The following is a 24,916-nucleotide window of genomic DNA, read 5'->3' on the forward strand; positions in this document are numbered from 1 at the left end:
TTTGTCAAGGTCATCTTGAATTCTAACTCTGTCACCAAAAGCTTGCAATCCCTCCCAGGGTGGTGTCATCCACAAATGTTATAAATGTATTCTACACTTCATTATCCAAGTCATTAATGATGTAGACAAACAACCAAACATGAGCTCCCACTGTGATTTTGTGGAAAAATGGGCTAATGTCATCCCCGTACATACAAATAGAAGTACTGAGTAAGGAGTAGGGAGGTGATTTTTACCACTGTTTATGGCATTGGTGAGATTGATACTAGAATAATATTGCATTCAGTTCTTGTGTCCCCATTTTAAGAAGAATGTTGAAATACTGGACAGGGCACAGAAGAGAGCCTCAAAAACGTTTCAAGGGCTGGAGAAAATGCCTTACAGTGAGAGTCAAAGAGCTCCATCTGTTTAGCTTATCAAAAACGAGACTAAGACATGAATTAATTATGATATGCAAGTCCTTCATGTGTACAAAAAACTGGGTACTAAAGACAAAGGCAGAATAAGAAATACTGGCTAGAAGCTAAAGCTAGACAAATTCAAATTAGAAATTAGGCAAACATTTTTAATAGAGAGGATGATCAACCATTGGAACAAACTATCAACAGAAGTAATGAATTCTCCATCTCTTGATATCTGCAAATCAAGAGTGGATGTCATTCTAGAAGATATATTTTAGTCAAACACAAATTGGTACAGCGCTGAATACAAAAGCAACTGAATAAAATTTTATGGAGATGTACAAGAGGTCAGACTGGATGATCTAATGGTCCCGTCTGATCTAAAAATGTCTCAATCTATCAAATCCTGTTACTAAACCTTCTGCATACATCTTTTTTCAGAGTTTCCCACTCCATGTGGATGTTTGGTGTAGTAGTTGGCTGTGTCAGGATTACAGACCATAAGACCTTCCTTATGGAGGGCAGACAGCACCAAATTATGCAGAAATTCATGCAGAAACGTCCCATCTGTGTAAATCAGCGTCTTATCACACAAATCCTTAAGAATGCTGAAGTACAGGTGCCACTACTGATCAGCACTAACAGCAGCACCAATTGCTCAATTAAAATATGTATTATAATATATAGCAAATTATTTACTTATTTCACAATTTCAGAATTGAAGTGAACAAGTGCAATGGATTACATTAATTGAGCAGGTCATTTCATTAATGGTGAAACATGCATCTTACTAATTACACTTGCAGATAAGTCTGATCACAAGAAAGATTTAAAAATTTAACTTTTGCCTATTTTCTTCAGAGATTTCTGAGTATGATAGCAAGTAAGCTGAAAGAAAACACAATGCATTTTGGAGGCTATATCTCAAAGTAGCGACCTACATCTTTTCAAATACCAATCGCTGATTATTTAGACAAAAATAAAATGCCTCTCGTCCAGAAAAAAAACCTTCATCTGCCCTCTCTGTAGAACTATACAAGGTAACTTGCATAGAGCATTAATATTTAAAATAATATTTCAAATATTGATTAATTCAACAGAAGTCATCAACATTATTTGTGTAAACAGTAAAGTTCATTAAACAAAGGTGTTATCACAGGTTGTTGGGATAACATACAACACTAAGAATAATTTTGTATGTTCCCACAAACTTCCTTAGGGCTGGCATTTCTCTGACAGAATTTTAAAATTAAAAGGGAAAGGGTAGAGATATTCGAGGTACAGTTCTTCAAATTCTAGTGAAGAGTTCCAAGTCACATGGCTGCTGCCTGAGTCTTACAGCAACACTAATGACACTAGCTGGTTCAACTAACTGTAGTATTCAGCAATAAAGTAGTATTCCTTGAAGTAGTTTGTGAGCATTCTAGTGGTGTTCACTGTTTTCTATATTTTAGAAACTACTCAAGACAGCAGAAGCATTAATCTAGGCATATAGTTAATAAACACGATTATTTGGGAGCCAACTGTGTCTATGCAGGGTTTTCATATTAGTTTTGTTGTGTAAAGATCAAAAACAACTCTAAAATTAAACAAATTTAAATAAATTTAGCCATTTTTCCTATTTTTAAATTTGTCTCACAATAAACCCAAGTTCCTACCAGCACTTTCACTTGTAACTATCATATAATTTCTGTGAAAACATTACAGCTGGATTTGCAACCAATTGATTGAATATTGCTTTTTGTTGTTTTTCAGGTGCATATTACATGTTAACTAAGAAAGAAAACACAAAATAAAAATTGGGATAATATACTTGTCAAAACCAGAAATAAAGGTTCACCTCTAAAAGTGACATATCCTTATCTCTTCCTAACAAAGTAACAATCTCTGGAACATGTCATTTTGATGACTCAATATATATTCTGCCATAGACAGCCAGTCAAAACCCAGCTCCTTATTCAAAATTTATTTACAATCTGGAAACAGGGTGGGAATGCAACATGTAGCAGCATACTTCTAATGAACTACGATTCATGTCAGTGAATGGCATGCCCCTGTTACTTCAGAAGTGCATAACACTTACAGACACATCATTTGGGTGACCAGAGACTTATTTTATCTCATACTGCCAGTTAAAATCCAGCTCCTTATTCAAAAACCATTTACAATATGGAAGTGGGATGGGGTGGGATATTAAGTAGCATATTGCAAAAGAATAAAAGCTTCAGGTTGGGGAGTGGCATGTCACAGATCCTTCAAAAACAGTCTGACAATCAGAGGGATGTTTCACTTGGGGCGACCAAAACGCATTTTGTCAGATACTGACTGTCAAAACCTAGTTCCTTATTCAAGTCCTCTGTACAATATGGAAGCGGGGTGGAAGCACGAATTTAGCAGCAAATTGCACAGGAATAAAGTTTCAGGCCAGCAAGTGGCATGTCTCAAACCCTTCAGAACTGTCTGACAGTCAGAGAGATGTATCACTTGGGGTAACCTGAAACTTATTTCATCATGTACAGCCACTCAGATCCTAGCTCCTTGATTAATTAATAAACAATTAAGTAAATAGGAATTTTTTATCAAAATCTCATTAATTTGATGATATTTTTAAAATTTGTATCTTATATTGATATATTTCTCAGTAATTTTGGCCTTGGAATAAAGAACTGGGAGCCACATAAGGAGCTGATAACACAAATAAGAAACCTGGAAAATGTAACCAGGAATAAGGAACCAACTTCAGCCTCTTCACCGGCCACAGGAAAATTATGTGTGGGGCTCCAGGCCACACAGTACTCCTGGGAGGGATCACAGAGACTGCTGAGGCCATGTCCCCAAATTCCTGGCTCCACATGAGGCCTGGGGGAAACATTTGGCTAGCCACACCCACCCCAGAAGTGCTACTTTACCAATGATGATTTATATACCAAGATTCTGATTAAAACAGATGATTTTAAAAGGAAATTTAAAAATACTGTTTTAAGACAAAAATGAGCGTTATTCTTTTTTAGAAAACACACATTAAACTAGAAGTTGAAATCTACAATTTTTCTTAAAAGAAAAGAAAAGAAAAAAGAAAAAGGAATACTTGTGGCACCTTAGAGACTAACAAATTTATTTGAGCATAAGCTTTCGTGAGCTACAGCTCACTTCATTAATTCCAATTCAGCAGTCTCTCGTTGGAATATGTTTTTGAAGTTTTTTTGTTGAAGGATGGCCACTCTCAGGTCTGTAATCGTGTGACCGGAGAGACTGAAGTGTTCTCCGTCTAGTTTTTGAATGTTATAATTCTTGATGTCTGATTTGTGTCCATTTATTCTTTTACGTAGAGATTGTCCAGTTTGACCAACGTACATTCCAACAAGAAACTGCTGAATTGGAATTAATTTGCAAACTGGATACAATTAACTTAGGCTTGAATAGAGACTGGGAATGGATGGGTCATTACATAAAGTAAAACTATTTCCCCATGTTATTTCTCCCCCCACCCCATTCCCCACTGTTCCTCAGACGTTCTTGTTAACTGCTGGAAATGGCCCACCTTGATTATCACCACAAAAGGTTTTCATCCTTCCCGCTGGTAATAGCTCATCTTAAGTGATCACTCTCATTACAGGGTGTATGATAAAACCCATTGTTTCATGTTCTCTGTGTGTGTATATAAATCTCCCCACTGTATTTTCCACCGAATGCATCCAATGAAGTGAGCTGTAGCTCACGAAAGCTTATGCTCAAATAAATTTGTTAGTCGCTAAGGTGCCACAAGTACTCCTTTTCTTTTTGCGAATACAGACTAACACGGCTGCTACTCTGAAACCTGTTACAATTTTTCTTGTTCTCTTTTTCTAAAAATAAGTAGTTACCTTATTCTGTGCTTCAATATGGGCATTGTACTCAAGCAATAGTACTGCTAGAGATATATTAGCAGTCTGGGCAGCCAGGTGAAGGGCAGTGTTGCTGTTAACATCCACAGGATTAGGGTCTGCACCATGTTCTAGCAGCATAGTTGCACATTTTTCCTGCTGGCATTGTACTGCCTGTGAATATAACAGAAAAAAGGAGAATAAATTCTTCAAGTTAAATTCCATCTTGTTAGAATGGCCATACCTTAATGAAATTAATAAATAAAAAACGCATTAACATTTTGTTTATATACTATATTACATACCCACTGACAGTAACGTAACTTTATACATTCCATAATATAGAATTTGTAGTTAAGTGGAAAAATAATATTAGTACATCTTACATAACTGCATTAAATACTGTGCATACCTTCATCAACGGGGATCTGTTATCATTGTCACACAGATTTAGTTTGCACTTGTTGTCCACTAAGTAAGTAACAACATCTAAATGTCCATTAGCACAGGCAAGATGCAAAGGTGTCCTAAAAATAAGACGATGCATCAGATTAACAGACAGCCAAATAAAGTTTGATGTTTACGTTACAGGAATAATGTCAATTTAAATTTGGCACAAATTTTAGATTTTGTAAAAATAAGCTTTAAATAAAACCATATTATCAATGGAAAACATTTCTGTCCTTTAAAACATTACAAAACTAAGAATCTGAAACTAATAATAATTATTTAAAATATCCTTGAAAGAATACTTATTAGATGCTGATCCTGCAACCGGACCATACAGGTGGACTCTCGTGCCTAAATAGGTTGCTTCAATGGGACCCCAGTGCAATATAGAGTTCTGCCAATGCAGAACAGATTGCAGGATTGGAATCTTAGTCTATAACAACCAAACCTGCAATTTTTCTTTATAATTAAAATGCCAAAACTGTCCAAAGTGTTAGGATATCGGCTTTTGTACCAAAATGTCAAGACAGTTCTGAATTTTGTAAAGATAAAATATATATTACATTTTCTAGCTACTGCAGCAAATGTAAGCCTATGCTCACTAGAGTGGGTTTATAAAACTTCTGATTGGCAGAATAAGATAAGGAAATCATCAGCTTTAATTTTTTAAAATCACTAAAAAACAAAGCAAAACACACAAAAAAAGTGCCCTGTCTCTGTGCCAATCTCAACTCTAATAGTCCTAACATTGAATCCTGCTACAAGAAGAGTCCTCTCTAAGGCAGAGCTTCTTGCAGGATTAGGGCCTAACTGGCAAAGTAATTTTCATAATATTGACCCATGTAACAAAACAAAACATTTTTCTTGAAAAGAAGGCCAAAACTAAATATGTAGTATGAATATTCAAGGGTGTGTAACTAAATTTATTCGTTTATAAAAATCAAAATATTACATAAACCCCCCTACGTTCAGAATACTGTAAAACATTTTATCCCCAGCCTCAACTCTCATTGATTCTAATGAGAATAGCATAGCTGAAGGCCTCACGTGATGCTTGAAATACTGAGCATAGATTTTCTCATGATGGGACAACAGAATCATTTTTGCAATTTGTACTTCCTGCTTGAAAGTTAGTGGCTGCAAAATTTAAACTTCTTTTCTGTTCCTAATTGCAAGAAATATCATTCAAAAGCATTACCTCTCATATGAATTGCTGTGTGAATCCAAAAATTCCAGTATCAGTTGATCACTTGTTCCAAAACATAAACCACAATTGGCTAATTACCATCTTAGAGAGTATAGTTATTTTCATTATCTTACAACAATTTCACCAAACAGAAAACCCAGTCAACTTTGCAGTGTGTCAATAAATAAAATATATTTATTTCAGCCTGTAATTCTCCTTTTGTCTACACTGCACATATGCGCCTCGAATCTTTTGCATTTGAAACATTGTAGATTATTTTCTTTTAGTACTAAACAAGCCAATCACTTCAACTTTCTGCATCTTTTAAGTCTTAATATACCTAGTTCAATGGATTATCAATGGTACTTCTACTCCAAAAACTAAAGGCAGACAATGTGCCTCATGACAGGTTTCAGAGTAGCAGCCGTGTTAGTCTGTATTCGCAAAAAGAAAACCAGTACTTGTGGCACCTTAGAGACTAACAAATTTATTAGAGCATAAGCTTTCGTGAGCTACAGCATCCGATGAAGTGAGCTATAGCTCACGAAAGCTTATGCTCTAATAAATTTGTTAGTCTCTAAGGTGCCAAATGTGCCTCATGGCTCCATTAACTGCGCTTGCCAGGATACTATAAGAAAGCTACCTTCCTGATTACTGGAGATGTTAGCACCAACAAGCAGCCTTACAATTTTCCTTCCATTCAAAGTTCTTCCAAGGCAGAGGAGAGAAATAAGCATCCAATGGAGGTTGGGACAGGAGTTTGAATGGGTGCAAAAGGTAAAGAACAGTCTTAAAATAATTTGCACCAAACAACCATGGCCGTAGCTATGGCGGGGTGAGCAGGGCAGCCACCCATGGTGCAGAGCCAGCAAGGGTGCAAAAATGGAGTGGCGTGCAGGATTGGGCCCACTAGCATCAGCCCCCACCCACTTGCAAGATTGGGCCCAGCTGCTAACCAGAGCCCAGGTTAGCAAATCGTGATGCATGGTTGATGCGCTGTCACAATTTGCTACTCCTGGACCAGAGGATGGAAAAGTTGAAAAGTAGCAAACTGTGACAGGTGACCCCATCTGTCAGAATTTGCTAACACTGGGCCAGAGAATTTCAAAGGAGAGAAGTAACAAATTATGACATGGCAGGAAAAAACCATTTGGAGGTGTCAGTAACTGCTTCTTGTAGCAAAATCTGTCAGTAGTGGTTTTTGACATTACACCCTGGCTCCTGGCAGGGAGTCGACAGTTTTCAAACTATCGGGTGCACCCCTCAATGGAAGTATACCCCACAGTTTGAAAACCTCTGTGCTAAAGAGAAGGCAGAAATTGGGGGGGGGTGGATGTGACTCTACATGCCCCCCACAGGTCACATCTACGGGGTACAAATATGCTTGCTCGCCACAGGAGCTAAAATGCTTTGTAATGCTCTGCAAGCAACTGGCAGTTTTCAAAAGCATGAAACCATCTAAAAGTATATCTACATTTGGTAACATTTAAGGTATATTACAGAGCTATTCTGGCTCCCCAACTTCTGTTTCAAGGTGGAAAATAGCTTTGCCATAAGTAGGGTGACCATATTTCCCTATGCTGAATACGGAACACCTAGTAAAATTATTCATATTCAAACAAGTTCAATGGTAATCAATTAGAACTAACGTTCAAATTAGCATCAAGTTGGCTGAGCCCGTTTTACAAAGAAATACTGAGTAGTTGGATTATTTTTATTTACCTTCTTATCTTTAAGGCTTTAGGGTTCACACAGGGAGAGGTGACATACACACATTCCCATACACCTCTCTCACATGGGGAGGTGACCGACTGCCCTGACCCAACCTTCCCTGCCCAGCACTCTCCATGCTTGGCTTGGCTCGCCAAGACCCACCTCTTCCTGAGGCAACACAGGAAGGCAGCATACAGGGTCACATACCACCCCCCGCCCAGATTTTTGCCAGGGTTCACATCAGAATGTGGCCAGCAGCAGCCTTCCAGCACTGTGAGGGACAGATGCAAGGGACGGGGAACGGATGACCCGGCCTGTGTCTTTACAGAGCTCATCTCTTCCTCTTCCTCCCCACCCTTGTGTCTGGAAGCAGCTTGTTCCTTCCTGACTGCACAGTGTTAAAAGACAGCTAACTTTTCCAGGCTTCTGTTGGCTACCAACACAACACAATCGCCTCCTATCCCCTGGCTATGGCGTGGGCAGGAAGGGATTAAGCCCTGAGGATGCATTGTGCACTAGGGCCCAGGGAACCTCACTATAGGGGCTTCAGCAAACCTGGCCAGAGAGGTGGCTCAGCAGGGGAGGGTGCCCAGGGGACAGAGCATCCCTGTGCTCCCTGGCAGCAGGACCCTGGGTGGGGGGGGTGTGTGAAGAGGATACACCCTGCCCAAGGGTCTGCTGTGGAGCCTGCAGGGTCAGGGTGAAAACAGCCTGGAAATCTCTGGAGTGGCGGCGGGGGAGCTTAGAACTTAGCTGAGAGGCGGAGAGGCTTCCCTGTGCTAGCGCTGTGCTTGCCTCTTCCTGGCCAGCACCCCGGGCCAGAAGGTCTTGGGCTTTCCTGGGGTGCCAGCCCAGCCAGAGGCAGTGGGGGAAGGAGCCTGCTGGCCAGGAGCCTGGTGAGCCAAGCACACCAACCAGGGGGTAGGAGGATGGAGAGAGATATGAAGGAGCAGCAGGGTTGGGGGGCTGAAGGGGCAAAGCAAGGAGAGGACAGCAAGAGGGGGAGCACATAAGGAGCAGATGCTTCGGCTACACTTAACTGGCTGCTGCCTGCCTCCTGCCCTCATGCACCAGCCACTGCAGCTCGCAGCCAGTGCTGGATGGAAACAGGACGGGGGTTGGGGCCCGGCTGGCCAAGAGCCGGCACCCAGTGGGGGCTATGCTGATGGACCAGCAGGGGGAGCGATCAGCCTTACACTGCAGCTTTGTCCCGCCACCAGCTTCGCACACCCACCCCCCATCATCAGCCACTGGACCCCACACACTGCTGGTGGGCGGGTGGTTGGCAAGTAGAGACTGAGCCAGCAGCACGAACCGCCAGTAATGATGGGGGCGGGGGAGGACAGAAAATACAGGCAATTTGCCCGTTTTCAAGAAAAAGTCAGGACACTTGCAGGACAGCTTAAATATGGGACTGTCCCTTTAAAAGTGGGACATGTGGTCACCCTAGCCATAAGACTCATAAATTTTAAGGTCAGAAGGGACCACCGTGATCACCTAATGTCTGATCTCCTTTTCAGTCACAGGACCTCACCCACCAACTCCTATAATCAACCCCCTCACCTCTGGCTGAGTTACTGAAGTCCTTAACTCATGGTTTAAAGACTTCAAAAATTAAAGAGAGAGAGAAAATCCACCATTTACAGTAATTTAAATTGCAACTGACCCATGCCCATACTGCACAGGAAGGCTACAGCATCATTAGGGTACAGCGGTTCTCAACCTGTTTACCACTGTGGACCCCATACGCAGCTCTCTATCGGTTTTGTGGGCCACATCCACACACTGTATATATACTACCTGTGGCATCCTGGAGGATGTCACGTGGGCCACCGCCGTGTGCTGATTGGGCCACAAGCTGCCCGCAGGTGGAGACCCACTGGTCAGGAGCAGCTGACGATTTGGTTTACAATAAAACAACAGGTTTCAGAGTAGCAGCCGTATTCGCAAAAAGAAAAGGAGTACTTGTGTCATCTCCCCTCTGTTTTTTCCACCAAATGCATCCGATGAAGTGAGCTGTAGCTCACGAAAGCTTATGCTCAAATAAATTTGTTAGTCGCTAAGGTGCCACAAGTCCTCCTTTTCTTTTTAAGGACACAACGGTAACACTTTGGTGCCTTTGCAAGTGCTGCTCCTCGGGAGCCAGGGAAGGAGGGTCTTTGGCCCCGCTTGGCGATCCCTGGCAACAGGGAGGGGAAGGGGCTGCTCCGAGTCGCGCTGCCCGGCCGTGGCTGAGATAGGGAGGGCCACAGCGCTGCGCCCCGCCCCGCCCGCCCCCGTTACCTGTTCTCTTTATCCAGCTGGTTGATGTCGTTTTTCTTCAGCAGCTGCTGGAGCCTGCCCAGGTCCCCGCCGGCGGCCGCCCGGTGCAGCTTGCCCAGCTCCTTCTCCCGCAGCTCGTAGCCGCCGCCGGGGACACCGGGCAGCGAGACGCGGCTAGATGGCGACTGCCCCTTCTTCTTCTTCCCGAAGCCGAAGATCTTCTTCATCCTCTGGCGAGCCGGCTCGGCCAGCTCAGGGGTCGCGGCGGCAGGGGGCAGGACGGCGGGGATTCCCGCCGCCCATCACAGGCCCCGGCCCCAGGGGCGTCCGGGCCCCGCAGGGTCAGGAATTTTCCGCCCGCCGCCGCCGCCGCCGCCGCGGCCAAGCCCGGATGAGCTGCGCGCTCAGGCGGCTCCGGGCCCGGGCGCTCACTGCGGGGCTCCCCGGGAGCGCCTGGCTGAGAACGGCGGCGGCTGAAGGGCCGCGACCCCTCACGGTGGGGCGGGGGGACCCCTCGGGGCTGGGGCTCCGTCCGTCACTCAGAAACGGCAGCAGCCACGGCAACGGCGTCCCAATCCCGACCGCGCACGCGCAGGACACAGCGGCCGCCGGTAGGGGCGGCTCGAGGCGCAAACGCGAAAGACTCGGCCCCGCCTACTTGTTCTCATTGCGGTCCGCCCCGATCTCCGCCCAGCAGCCTGAGGCGGGCCAAGGCCGGACGCCAGCAGCAGGTCCCGTCGCTGTCACCTCCGCCCTCCTCGCTCGGCGGCGCCTCATGCCCCCGCCCCCTTCCCCTTCCCCTTCCGCCGATAGGTCTTCGATGCCCCGGTATCCCTCCGCCGTTCTCCTGCACGCGGTCAGCTGATTTATATGGAGCTGTCCCTAATGCTTTCTGTTAGGTTTCATCTCCGTGTTTTTCGCCATTGTACAACCTACTCTACCATTCACCCCTGGCTACGGCTACTTGATCACACACGATTATCGACCTATTCACAGTGGCCCCAGGCGTTTTCTATATGGGGTTACTTTGTTACAGGCTATCTGCATCTACTGTAATTTCAAATGAGTTCTCCCTATGTACACTACCAGTTAAAACCACGTAAGACCTCATTTACATACATTTAGCTGTCTACTTGCCTGCTTTGCTTAGTATGTTCTTTCAGTTAAAGCACGGTATCAGGATGCCAGAGACTTAAATTCAATTTCCAGCCCTCCCACAGCCTTCTTTTCTGGCCTTGGGCAAGTTACTTAATCTCTGTGCCTCAATTCCCCACCTGTAAAATGAGGATAATCATGCCCCTCCCACCTTCTGTCTCTTGTAAATTTAAATTGTAAGCTCTTTGTGGCAAGGATTGTCTCTTCTGTACAAATACACAGTTAGTATAACCTACATTTTGCTTTGGCCTACTAGACGCTACTATAATATCAAAAATAATCACTTACTTATTCCATTGCTTTAAAAATAAATAATTAGGGTGCCAGCCTGCAGATCTAGCCACCTCACTGCCCCAAAAGTTTTCCAAGTCATTCTTGGACGGCCCATATACATTATTTGACAACTGCACTCTCCTTACAGTGTGTATGATAAACCCATTGTTTCATGTTCTCTGTGTGTGTGTATATAAATCTCTCCTCTGTTTTTTCCACCAAATGCATCCGATGAAGTGAGCTGTAGCTCACGAAAGCTTATGCTCTAATAAATTTGTTAGTCTCTAAGGTGCCACAAGTACTCCTTACTCCTTTTCTTTTTGCGAATACAGACTAACACGGCTGCTACTCTGAAACCTATGAAACAATGTAAACCATCTGATTCTAGCTAAAAGTCAGGTATGTAGAATGGTTTCTGGGAATATACAGGGTCTTGATGGTTCTTAACCCCATCAGGTAGAACATTGTTCTATAACAAGAACATTATGGCAATTATGACTTCCAAAGCAAATTTGTCAATAGGTAACAGCCTACATTTCATTTTCAAAAGTGACTTAGGGTGCTCAAGTCTCATTGAAAGTCAGTTGATTTGGTAAAGTAGTTGACTGGGAGATCTCCAAACCCCTACATACTGCAGGGAGGGTAGATAATATGGCAGGTGGCACTGCTAAATTAGTAATGAACAAGGGACACTGCACTATTAGAGGAGCCACTTTCAGATAAGATGTGACACTTTTTATAATTAATGATCCCTTGACAGTTTTTGTAAAAGTCCCTAATTACTATTTATATAGTAAATTTGAAAATTTCACAATAGTAATAATACTTAGCACTTATATAATATTATTATGACAATTCTCCCTCAGTCTTCATTTCTTCCTAAAATTATTGCATTATGCTCCAGGACCATGAACCTGTTGCTTGGTTTTATCCTAAGACATAGCTGCATTTCAGTGGTGAGTGAAATGAAGCTGTGATGAAGTTCACTCCCCACATGCTGGGAAACAGTTAATATGGGCCTGAGGGGCCAATTAGGCTGCCTGCTTGTACTTGAAGGCTGGGCTAGCCCTAATTAGAAATAAAGCCCAGCTGGGAAGGGCAGGGCTTGTTGCCCTAAAGAGCTGGGGGGAGGCCAGTTGGAGGGAGGGGAGATATAGAAGAAAGGAGGTAGAGAGGGTTTACTCTCTTGCTCTAGGAAGTAGTATCATCAAAGAAGGCTGAGAAGTAGAGTAGATAGGATGGTAGAGGTGTGTGGGCTGGAAGCCTGGCTGGAGTAAGGTCCCCACTGAGGAGCTGTAGCTTGTGCTAACCCTCAAGTGAGGGGAGGAGCGTGCTAGCCTCTGGGTTGTTCAAAACACAGAAGCCTATGTGCTGAGGTGGCTGTTAACTCAGCCTAACCAGGCTGAAGGTTTAGTTTTGTTTACATTTCTTTTCTACTTTAGTTAAGGACTGTGTGGGCCTGGGCCTGGAATGGGCAGGACTCTAGGATGTAAGGCATAAATGTTGTTTGTATTATTATTATTTATTATGAATTTGTAGGGAAAGTTTGGAAAAAAATCACCCATTTCTCAATGTCTAAGACTTACTTTGCTTGCAGCACATCCCATTTTACTTGAACTATTCCACTGGAAAAATTTATTCATTGGTGGCCTGCCCTTGCATTCTAATGTGATTACATTTATTTTTGACTAGTGTTGTCATAATATCTGTACCAAGACAATGGGGCACCGCATGAGGTAGGAGTCAGTCCTCATAGTGAGTGGCCAGCCAAGGGCAATGGGGCATGGCATGGTATGGGGGAGGGGGAATCATCCTGGGAGCAAGACGCCAGCTGTGGGAAATGGGGCATGGAGGGGTTAGGATCCCTACCTCTCTGACGGAGTTTGGATGGGAGATGCTTCCTCTTTTCTTCCCACCTCTGAAGGCGGATTGGGTTACTGCACCTCACCAGACACTGTCAGGTCCCTCTGCAGCTGATACCTTCCTCCCTCCCTGCCCAGAAGTATGTGATTAAAGCTGTTTTTTAAAAGCATTAATTTTGTTTTCAGTGAATTGCAGACATTAACTGTGATTAATTGACAGCCCTATAAAACAGGGAAGATGCATCATGATGAGCGGTACCGCAGTCAGAGGGCCAGTGTTCCCTGGAGGAACTGTTATTGACAAGACACTAGTAGAACCGAGAACATAGGCAGACAGGCTGCAAGCAACTCAGCCATGTGACATAGCAGTCTACAGGGTTTAGTAATGTTCTCCTTGCTCAACTTAACCTGCATTCAGGTTCATGCTGTGTGAATGAAACAATCTGTGTCTGAGGAACCCCAATAATGACACTGTTTAGAGTATGATTACACTAGAGCTGGAGGTGTAATTTCCAGCTTGGGTATACATACCTGCAGGGCCTGATTAAGGTTATGAGAGGCTGAAGCCTAATGGGAAGGAAGGGCCTAAGTATGAATTACATATTGCAAAAAAAATTATGAAGTCATCAAATATTTATCTACATAAATATTTATGTAAAATTAACAAGTTTATTCTATTCTCATTACACTCAATTCTTTAAACAGATACTTCTGAGTAAGAGATAGCAGAGGGGATGCTACACTGTCCTTCTCTTAGGCCTCCTTCCTCCTAGGAGGTGGAGTGCTCATCTGTATGAGGATGAACACTGAAATGTTCCGCATCCTGCTCACCTCTTCCAACCTTGTGCTGCTACCCTCAGTTCTCCACGTGGCACAGTTCAAAGCCAAGTACTGCAGGTGTTTCTCCCCCCACCCCACCCCCAAAATATGGACTCTACACCACGTACCCTGTCTGATTCTTACTGCAGTCTGGGAAGTAGCCTGCTTTTATTATGTAAAAGAAAACCACTCGGGTGTAAAATCCACTGAAGTAGGGGAAGTAGTAGTGGGGAAAATGCTATTGGGTGGCATTGTATTTTAGGCTGTGTGGGAGGCAGCTTTCAGAGCCAGTGTTGCACTGGCTGAGGGCAATGAATTACTGTTTTCACACTGAACCCAAATATTATTTGTGGGATGATACCCAGTTTGTGTGGTTAAACTCCAGTGATTCACCACATCAGGCCACTCTGTTGCCAAGTTCTTCCACAAAAAGAACAATAGAATAGAATCATAGGACTGAAAGGGACCTCAAAAGGTCATTGAGTCCAGTCCCCTGCACTCATGGCTGGACTAAGTATTATCTATTCTAGAATGTGTGATCGGCAGCTCTGACATGAGGTTTTTTAAGCATGAGTTCTGTGTGCCCCAGCCCCCTATGGTTTGCATTTGTTTTAAGCTTTCTGTAAGAAAAAGTGACACATCTTTAGATGGTTGCCCAGTCGTATTTAGCACTTCTGTACTATGGTAGCTCCTCAAAATCACTGTACAAACATTAAACAAACTTAATCTAAAGCCTTTCAGCTTTTGAATGACTAGGAGTTGACAAAAACAGAGCTATTCCCTGTTGTGTTCTCTGCCCCCCAGAACAAAAAGACTTCATTGAACATAAGCAACTTAAAAGAACCATTAAGGATCTTTCAAGAAAACAGTCCAACCAAGGCTGCTGTAGTGACACCCTTGTTATATCAGGTCTGATGTTTGTTTAAGGCTGGTGTAGAATGAAGGGAGAGCTTCCTGTTTTGTTTGCATGTGTAAATCAAGTGGACCTTGCTTCCCCCACCCCCAGAGTGCTCAGAGTTTAGGGGAGGAAAGTGAATGAGATTCTGCTTATACCAGGTGTGAAAAAGCAGAAGGGACCAAATCTATTCTCATGCAAAAATCTGTTCTCTCTGAAGTCAAAGCTACAGAGGTGTAACTGTCAGCAGGAATTGGCCTGTGTTCTCATTCCCTTCTCAAATCTCACACATTCCATGCTTACCCAACATTTTCCACTTGGGAAAGAAGTTAGTTTGAGTTGGGGCAGAAAAATTAGAACTAACTTCAGGTTTATTTAGCTTTAAGTTTTTGGAATGAAACTCAAAATAAATCTAACGGGAGGTACTTTTATGTTGGGTTGAACTGCTAGAGAACCAGCAACTGGACAGAACCTGTCTTTAGCCTATTCAGTGTGTCTTTCTATTATAGCCTGCTAAGAAGTGGATTTATAATCCCTGAGGGAAAGGAGAGGGAGAAACCCACAACATTGTGTGTTGAGCTTCCTCCAGTCCTTTGGCAACCCCTTAAAAGTTGCAAAGATGCATTGGCCTGTGGAACTAGGCTGAGCGTAAGGAAAGAACTTGGTTGCCTGTGCATCCCAGTACAGATAAATTCATCAAAGAAAAAAAATGGATTTATTTGATTTTTTGAATATAGTTCAATATAGTATTGAACACAGTGCATCATAAATCTGAAGCCCTTCGATGGAAGGTTCTGTAAAAGTTAAAGTACTGGTATCCAAAATTGGATGTTTTGCTTTTCCTACAAATGTGTGGGAGTTCGTTCCTTGTATATGGGAGGGACAGTAGGTCTGGCTGGAGCTGAACAGAGTGTATGCAGGTTCTGTGCAAGCTTCTCACCCTACTACTCTGGTACTGCCTCTTCTCCCCCCTCTTGCCCCCTTGCCCTGCCTCCCCCTTCCCCCCACAGGTACTCACCAGTTGTCCAGAAACAGGACCCAGCGCACATAGAAGATTATGGTGACAGGCACTAGGACCCGGAAGACAGCATCCTGGAGTTGCCTGCCAGCCTCAGCCCAGGAGAGGACAGAGGGAGCTTCTTCCCTCCCTGATAGCTAAGCAGAGCTCTGGAGAAATCCGGGGGGGAGAAGGGGAGAGCTGCGGGGGGCCAATGCCTGCTCAAACTACATCCACGGCTGGCACGGGTTCCTATGGTAACCAGATTTTTAGTGCCCAGTCACCAGTGTTAACTGGATACCTGGCAGTGTGTTCCTGCAGTGTGGGGAGACGCAGACAGAGGGAGTGGAAGCAGCAGGTTGATGGCTGAGCTCCTTACAAGCCACAGGGGGCTGCTTTGCCTTTCCTGCGTGAGCAAGCTCACTTCCCACCCCCCTCACCCAGCCCTGGCTGTGCTCCCTGCCTGATCAGTAGGACCTAAAAATAGGAGGGCCTAAGGCTACAGCCTTATTAGCCTATGGGTTAATCTGGCCCTGCATACCTGGGCCAGCGCTGGTTGAGCTAACAAGCTAAAAATAGTATGGTAGCTGCATAGGGAGTGGGACAGGCTGGGTGCCCTGATTACAATCCTATCTAAAACTATAGGTATATACATGGCCCCTTCCACTGCCCTTTCATCTGCGGCTACACTGCTATTTTTAGTGTGCTAATTCAATCAGTGCTAGCACAGGCATGTCTACCTAGGCTGGAAACTACTCCAGCTTTAGTGTAGATATTCCCTTACCGTAACAAGTGAATGCTAACTTTCTTTTTGTAATCTGATAACATCCCTGTGGAAACTGCATTAAAGTTACTCAGATGACCATTTCATGAATAATCTCCCTCTGGAGGTGCAGACAATATAGACATTGGTGGTCGCTGTGCAATGGACAAATGAAACGGTGCTAGCAACCAAAGGGCTTGAAAATCCTCGTTCCTTGACCATGAATGTAGAACTGACCTATACATTGGGAAAGGCATGGACTCCTGGAAAGGCTGAAAAAGACCCATCAACAGATCTGTGCACCCCATTAAACATAATTACCTCAAAAACCGTGGGAGCATCTTTCACCGCAAAAAGAAAACCACCTCCATGAGAGGCGTACAGCTCTTACCAGTGATGGTTTTGCAGTGATGTGCAAGTGGAAAAGACATTCTTGTGCTAGTGAGCTCCAAAATTTAATTACACATTACAAATACCTCCTTTCTTTGAGGGCTGTCTTGTTCTAGTATTAAGGCGTAAGGTAAAAATCACTACTTGATGTTTTATGTACCTCTGTCAGATCTCGTATTCTTCCAAATTATTTGCCCTTCCAAACTAAGGGCTCAAGCCTGCATGGTACTGAGCACTCTGAATCCAATCCAGCAAAACCCTTAAATAACTTTAAGCACATGAGTAATTGTATTGATGTCAGTGGGATTAGTCACATTCTTAAGTGTTGGATCAGAGCTAGCACATTGTAGAATTGAGCCCTAAGCTTTAATTGTGCCCAGTTTTAGCAGATGTGTAAGGGGAGGGAGGGTACACAAGGAGCATTCATACAAGAGCTAGGCACACTGACAACACATGTTCCCTAAATCCAAGGCTTTTCTAGTTTAGCACCTATTTTAGCCCTAGACTATCTTGAAAGTGATGCCATGGTCCTGACTCCCTCCCCAGGAGTGTCAGGAAGCTCCAAGTATGGTGCAGCTTCTGAAGGTATTATACCTGCCGAAGACACAATGTGTCCAGCAACTCCTGCTGGGATGCCATGCCTCAATATTACTATTATTGTTGTGGGCTGTGGCTTAATGCCATAATTGAGTCCTACATCATCCTAGTTGTTTAGAACCAGTGTACCCTACAATATCCTAGCTAGAATTGTGTTTAAAAACAGTTGTCAAGCATAGTTCAACATGGTTTGGTGGATCCACATTGTTGATGTGTGGTAGGCATTGAGTATCCCTATTCAACAGTGTTCAATCAGAACCATGGTCATCTGTTCAGAAACTTGCAGATATGGGGCCTTAACATTAAACCATGTTAACAGAACAGAGTACCTATTCACTAACGCACAAAAATATTGCAAACAACTTTGTTGGCAAAAGTGGTACTCTGTGTTATCCATCTATCTGGTTCTGACCTGGTCTGTAATTATCCTAAGTGTGAATGCCAACTGTTCCAAAAAGCACTTGGTTGCAGTTGTGTTTCAAACAGGTTTTAAACAAGATTTGCAAATATTAGTGTGGACAGAGCTTGCTAGAATTCCCCCCCCCCCAAAAAAAAAGCTTCAGCAGGCAAACATTTCTCCTTTTGATGCAAACATACAATTTTAAATAGCTATTTTTAAAATAAATCAGAATTGGTTAATTAATGCTCTTTGGATTTTAAGCTACTTTAGAGCTTGAGTATTTAAAATCCCAAGAGCATAGCATAAAAGTATTGCCAAATCTATATGCATATGCAAGTAGTGCAGCTCTTGTATTGTATAATCTTTGATTATACTGCAAAGCAATCAGATTTCATCTAATTACAAATCATTACACAGCTTTCTCCTAGTGCATATATAATTGATCATTGTTGCAAGTTTACTGTACTTTCATTACCTCGTTAGGCTACCCTTCTTTGTAATGTGGCATAATAGATACTAATAATTGTTCCAGTGTATGAAGTCTACTCCAAATGCAATTTTAGCTTTACAGCCCATGCATTCATTAACTATAATAAACAGAATTGACCATCAGCGTGGTAGAGAGAAGAGGTATTATTGCAATTGTTTTCTCTACATGTGCAGTTGTGCATATGGCCAGAATGTTTGTCAAAGTTGTAATGCTCAGTCAGGTTCCTTGCACTTAAAGAAAAAGGGAGCATTTTGCATACAAAATTCATAACCTTCTGAAAATGTGGATGCATTTCAAATAGTGCCAGGCTCAAGCAAATATAATTGAAACAGGAGCAGTAGGGCTGTTAACAGAAAAAAGAAGAAAGATAATACAAGGCCTCCAGGTCAATAAAAGTGTAAACATTATAGTGCATATGGTACAGCCACCTTCCCTGCCCAGTAACCAGGGTACCCGTTATGGGGCTTGTTGCACCTCTGTCCTGGCCCTGAGCTACAGTACTTTGTGTATCAACCATGATTACCCAGTAAATCCAACTGAGTTTGTAGACCTGCTATTCTTCCCTTTGGGAGTTTGTGATCACTGGTGTATAGAGCTACCAGTGTACTTAAACCAAAGTACTGTTTGTTACAACAGTGTGAACAAAGCATTTAGACTAAGGGCACGTCTACACTTGCAAAGTTACAGTGCCAGCAGTTACAACACCGCTCAGAGAGCGCCGAAGGGAAACTACTGTTGTGTGTTCACACTGACAGCTGCCTGCGCAATAGCGTGTTCACACTTGCTGCACTTGTGGTGCTATTCGGAGCAGAGCACTGTGGGCAGCTATCCCACAGAGCACATCTTTCTCTTTTGTCACTAAGAGTTGTGGGAAGGCAGAAGGGGTTGCAGGGCATCCTGGGTCCTGTCCCAATGACCCGTGATGCATTGCTTTGCATCCCAGCAATCTCTGTGCTTCCATCTGCATTTGGCGCTATCTTTCAATGGTTTGTGTACTGCGCAACCTGCCTCGCCCCTTTCGGGCTGCAGGAATGGATCCCGAGCTGTTGACCAGTATGCTGCTCGCACTGACCAACACATCACGAGTGGCAGTGGAGTTATTCCTTAAACTATAAAGTCAAGAGGAGTGCGACGTTGATCTCGCCACATGTAGTAGCTATGACATGAGATTGTTTGTGGCATTCATGGAGGTGCTGACCACAGTGGAACACCGCTTTTGGGCTTGGGAAACCAGCACTGAGTGGTGGGAATCACATGGTGATGCATGTCTGGGATGACGAGCAGTGGCTGCAGGACTTTCGCATGAAGAAAGCCACATTCATGGGATTGTGTGATGAGCTCACCCCAGCCCTGCGGCTCAAGGACACAAGACTGAGAGCTGCCCTGTCATTGGAGAAGTGTGTGGCAATTGCACTGTGGAAGCTGGCTGCTCCAGACTGCTTCCAATCGGTTGCTAACCAGATCGGAGTGGGAAAGTCGACCGTTGGAGTCGTGTTGATGGAAGCGTGCAGGATCATTAATCGCATCCTGCTCCAAAAGACCGTGACCCTGGGCAACATGCGTGACATTGTGGATGGCTTTGCACAAATGGGCTTCCCTAACTGCAAAGGGGCGATCGATGACCTTCACATTCCAATTCTGACACTAGACCATCTAGCCACTGAGTACATTAATCGCAAGGTGTATTTCTCAATGGTTCTCCAGGCACTTGTGGATCACCGTGGGCGTTTCACAGACATTAACGCAGGCTGGTCCAGAAAGGTGCATGACGCACACATCTTTCGTAACACTGGCCTGTTCAAGAAGCTGCAAGCAGGCTGAGCAAGTGCAGAATGACTGTGGAGTGTGCATTTGGCCATTTAAAAGCCCGCTGTATGGGAAGCTAGACATGGTCGATGACAAAATTCCTGTGCTTATAGCCGAATGCTGTACATGCCATAATATATGTGAAGGGAAGGGTGAAAGCTTCACTCAGGGCTGGACCGCAGAGGCTTAGCGCCTGGAGGCTGAGTTTGAAGAGCCAGAGACCAGGGCTATTAGAGGGGCACAGCGCGGGACCATAAGGATCAGGGATGCTTTGAGGCAGCAATTTGAAGCTGAAAGCCACTAATATTTCTTGCTATGCTTGGGATTGCAGTGCTTGTAATGCTAGGAGGTGATTGGTGCACACGATGCAAGAAGGAGCCTTAACATAATTGCATGTTGCTTTGCAATGCTGTTTTTGCTTTCACTTAATAGAATAACGATTGCTTTCAAACAAACACCTTTTTTTTATTGAAAGATAGCAACCAGAGGAAAGAGTCAAACGAAAAAAATCATCAGCAGGGATGGGGATTGGGAAAGGGAAAGTCTCAAGAGGAGGAGGGGTCTCGGGACAGCTATAGATTTGTGTATGTCCGAGGATCATACCCAACCTTCTCCTTTGGAGTACGATGCAGCAGGTGTTCTACTTCAGCAGGGCAAAACTGCAGAGGGATGGGTGTTGAGTGCAGTGGGTAATGGTAGTCCACACTGCTGGACTGTGAGGAGGGAGGAGTGGAATGCTGTGGGTAGAGAGTGGGGCCAGGAGGTTGATAACAGTGTGTTGGCGGTGTGTGTGGGGGCACGTGGGAAAGAGTTTTGTGACAGCGGCTGCAGGGGAGGGTGGGCGCGGAGCTGCTCAGTTTGAAGAGCTAGTATCGCCTGGAGCGTGTCCGCTTGGCTCTCCATAACCCTTAAGAGCCATTCCGTGGACTCTTTCTGATGTGCCACATTCTCCTTTCAGTCCCTCTTCCCACTGTCCCGCCACTCCTTCAATTCCTTTTTCTCCATGAGAGTTTCCTGGAGATCTCTGAGGGAAATTCCTGTAAAGTGAGGGAGTGTATCAACAGCCTGTTCTGAGGCTCAGACTAGGCATGAGGTGGGCGACAAGCCTGCTTTCTGCAACCCTCTTGCCCCCAACAACTTGCTTCAGCCGTTCCCAAAATCAGGTCCACTCACCAGGGGCCTCCTCTCCTGTTTGCGTTTCACCAAGATCCAACTGCTATGACTGGCTAGCCTCCTCTTGGGTAGAAAAGAGCTCCTGACTGCCTGCATCTCTGCCTCTGGGTCCCCCTCCACCTCTTCGTCCAAGATTACCTCCTCCTGCTCAGTCCACTCTCGACTGGCACGCAAGCCAACGAAGTATCCACAGGGTCCTTCGCAGTGGAGGTGGGGTCGCCACCAAGTATCATGTCCAGCTCTTTGTAGAACCAGCAGCTCGTGGGCGCAGCACTGGAGCGGCGGTTTGCCTCTCACACTTTGTGGTAGGTGTTCTGCAGCTCCTTCACTTTGACCCTGCCCTGCAATGTGTCCCTGTCATGGCCCCTTTCTGTCATGCATCTAGAAATCTGTCTGTAAGTATCATAATTCCGACAGCTGGAGTGCAGCTGTGACTGCACTGCCTCCTCTCCCCAAATGCCAATGAGGTCCAGCAGCTCGGCATTGTTCTAAGCGGGGGATTGCCTGGTGTGTGGAGCAGGCAAGGCTACCTGGAAAGATGCGCTGAGACCACTGCACACATCACTAAGCAAACAGGAAGGGGACTTTCAAATTTGCAAGGGAATGTATGAGGTGGGGCTGACAGTTGGTCACCTTGGGGCAGGCAGTAGAGTTCAAACCGATGGCCAGAGAGGTGAAAACAGGCATTGTGGGACACCTCCTGGAGGCCAATCGCAGCGCTGTAATCACCACAGTGTCTACGCAGGCACCACAGCGCTATAGCCCTGGCACAGAAAGCTCTACACCTCTCGTTGGGGTGGTTTTTTTAGAGTGATGCATCTGCGCAATTTCTGTGCACTAAGTAGCTTGGCAGCGTTACAGCACTCAAAGCTGCTTTACTGCACAAAAACTTGCCGGTGTAGACAGGGCCTAAGAGAGAGGATTTTAAAACAAAGTATATAAATGTCTGTTTTATCTAAAGGCGTATCATCCCCTGATGGCAATCAAGGCAGGCCTGATTTCTTCAGACACCCCAGTGATGTCGGTGTGTCAGTCTGGTTCCTCTGAACAGCACCTGCTCCATCCATTGAGAGATGTTTCTTTTTGAAGTACAAGAGTCCTTTTGTTCTTCCGGTTCCCAAGGCTAAAGCTTATGCTCCAATACATCTGTTAGTCTATAAGGTGCCACAGGACTCTTTGCTGTTTTTACAAACCACTTCTGTAAATCGGCCAGAGCCAGGAGATAGGATCTCCAGAGCTAATAGTTCTGGAATTATCTCTTACTAACCCTTACCAATGGTTGGTTTCTCTTGAGCCATTGTTTCCGTTCCTGCTTATCTCCTCATTAAACTAAACTATATGTTCATATAGTAAACATCTCAATAACCAGGACAACATACAGTATGTATAAATTATTACAGAGCAGCTCCAGTTCTGTCACAACAAATCTAGAAATGATTCACATGGAGTCTCCCAACAATATATAAAAAGACATTTGATTGACAGCTTGTCTCTCTACTGTAGGGACAAATTGCTTGAGATTTCTGAGATGTGGCGCTGCCTCCCAGATCCAGTTGCACATCTTACCCAGTCCTGAATTTTCAAAGATACATTTTATTTATATTTTGCTTCATGACTTTTCCCAGGGGGTAAATATTACTGCAGTGCAGACAGCCTGCACAAGTCTCTACTGGCCAGTTAAGCCCTGCATTAAGGGGACATTATCAATTTGAAATTTAAACAATTTAGAAAACTACTTAGAAGTCATTTCAGGTATTACACCTCTCTTGAGTCCCTCTGCCAATTTTTTAGTTTGACAGTGACATTTTCGTATTTTAAATTTTTTTTCTCTTGTCTGTTGCTGTGTGAACAACTCAAGCAAACAACAGGGGTCATTGTCTAACTAGCTGACTCTACAGAAGAAACAGTAAAACTGATTACATAGTGAGTGCTATCGAATACACAAAGTGAAAAATAGAGAGCGCTATTTTTATCCAATCTCTTGTGTTGTTACAATAGGAGATAAATGTTTTCTTAGAAAAGTGCAATTTTTAGATTGGCAGCCTTTCATCAAAGGTGAGATTCACTTCAGGGCACAGCAGTTTATTCATCACTTAAGATATTAATGCAGGGTTTAAGTACAGCTTAAATGAAGGGGGCCTCTGCACAGGGTTATGAAGTTCACCTTGGGTAAGGGCCAGTGCAAGACCCTGCTGGAGCTGTATCTGGATGAAGCACTGGTAAAGCAGCTATCCAGGGCTGCCTGTACGCACTATGGGCTGGCTTCTCCAGTCCACCAAGTTGTCATCCCAGCCCTTGCATAAGGGGCTATTGAGGGGGCAGGTTGGGACATGGAGCTGCATTGCACTACACCTTATACTCTGCTGGTGTAAGCTCCATTACAGAGCTTCTGCCTCTGGCAAAAGTTAGTCCACCTGCCACTCTAACTTCTGCAGGGCTTGGCGACTGAGGATCAGGGATCTACTGTCATGGTACTCAGATTTAGTGGAGAATTGAAGCCTATGTACCTGCAGAATAGGTCACTTTATTGGACAAACATAGGACAGGGAGAGTTAGAGGTTGGTGTCTGGCAAGCTAGGGACCACAGGATCTATGCTTACAGGTGGTGCAGAAAAGTTTCAGTCACCTTTCTAGCCCACAGGTTAGAGTAACACACACACAGGAAAGAAGAGCTACATGGCAGTCTTGGGCCCTGGTTTTAACCTCTCTATGACATTCTTTCACATATTGTAAAGCCCCATTTATTGGCTTTTATGCAGTTGAAACAAATTTCACTTTTAATATGAGGCTTACATGGTACATAAGGCCATGTGTGATCTCATTGCATCAGCATGAATTTTGCCTGTGGGATCAAAGTGGAACTTTATACTTTGTATTGGGGTGACATTCACCACAAAAGAGGATGCAATGCTTTTGTCTAAACATTAATTCTCTTGCAAATTTTGACCACAACCTATTTGAAGCACAGCTCCATTTTAGAAAATTTTAACACTATGCTGTAAATGTTTTCTGGTTAATCTATATGTCAAAAATGGCCAAGACAGTTTAGTTTCTTTTGCTAGTGTGGAAAAAATATCAAATGGCCAAAAATGTCTATCAATATTACTGTTAAGTTCATTCAGGGACTAAACAACAATACTTGACAGTATCCCCATCAACACACTTGCTCCCTGACCTGCTTCAACATGATTAAAATACCTGGTATGGACAGTATCTAGCTGTCTAAGCATGTCTGGGGACATCAGTGTTATAATTGAGTCCCGTGAGCCGGTTGTTTCAGTAGCTTATGGGTTCTGAGTTCAGGTAGTATTTGCCTCTTGTCTCCACTCTTCATTGTCAGTGATAAGTCTACCCATCATACTTGATCAGACATCAGGGTATTCAGCAAGCCTGTGTGAGAGATGTTTATCTCCAAATGTCT

At 44.1% G+C, this 24,916-nt stretch overlaps 1 protein-coding gene across 31 annotated transcripts in view; it reads right to left on the bottom strand.

The window, feature by feature from the left end:
- The window catches only part of LOC119854023 (ankyrin repeat domain-containing protein 26-like), a 187,900-nt gene extending 177,212 nt beyond the window's left edge, over positions 1 to 10,688 (bottom strand). For 4 of the 31 annotated variants that reach the window (XM_043495548.1, XM_043495545.1, XM_043495540.1 and 1 more), the window contains exons 1-3: positions 9,897 to 10,620; positions 4,677 to 4,791; positions 4,265 to 4,438 (exon numbers count right to left, since the gene is read on the bottom strand). In XM_043495548.1, the coding sequence (XP_043351483.1) occupies positions 4,265 to 4,438; positions 4,677 to 4,791; positions 9,897 to 10,102 (495 nt within the window). In that variant the 5' untranslated portion in view covers positions 10,103 to 10,620. Of the gene's footprint in view, positions 1 to 4,264; positions 4,439 to 4,676; positions 4,792 to 9,896 lie in introns of all 31 variants that reach the window. The other 27 variants (XM_043495554.1, XM_038397879.2, XM_038397917.2 and 24 more) reach the window with 16 other exon arrangements.
- Positions 10,689 to 24,916: the final 14,228 nt, after the last annotated feature.

The sequence above is a fragment of the Dermochelys coriacea genome, chromosome 1, assembly GCF_009764565.3.
Source record: "Dermochelys coriacea isolate rDerCor1 chromosome 1, rDerCor1.pri.v4, whole genome shotgun sequence".
NCBI lineage: Eukaryota > Metazoa > Chordata > Testudines > Dermochelyidae > Dermochelys > Dermochelys coriacea.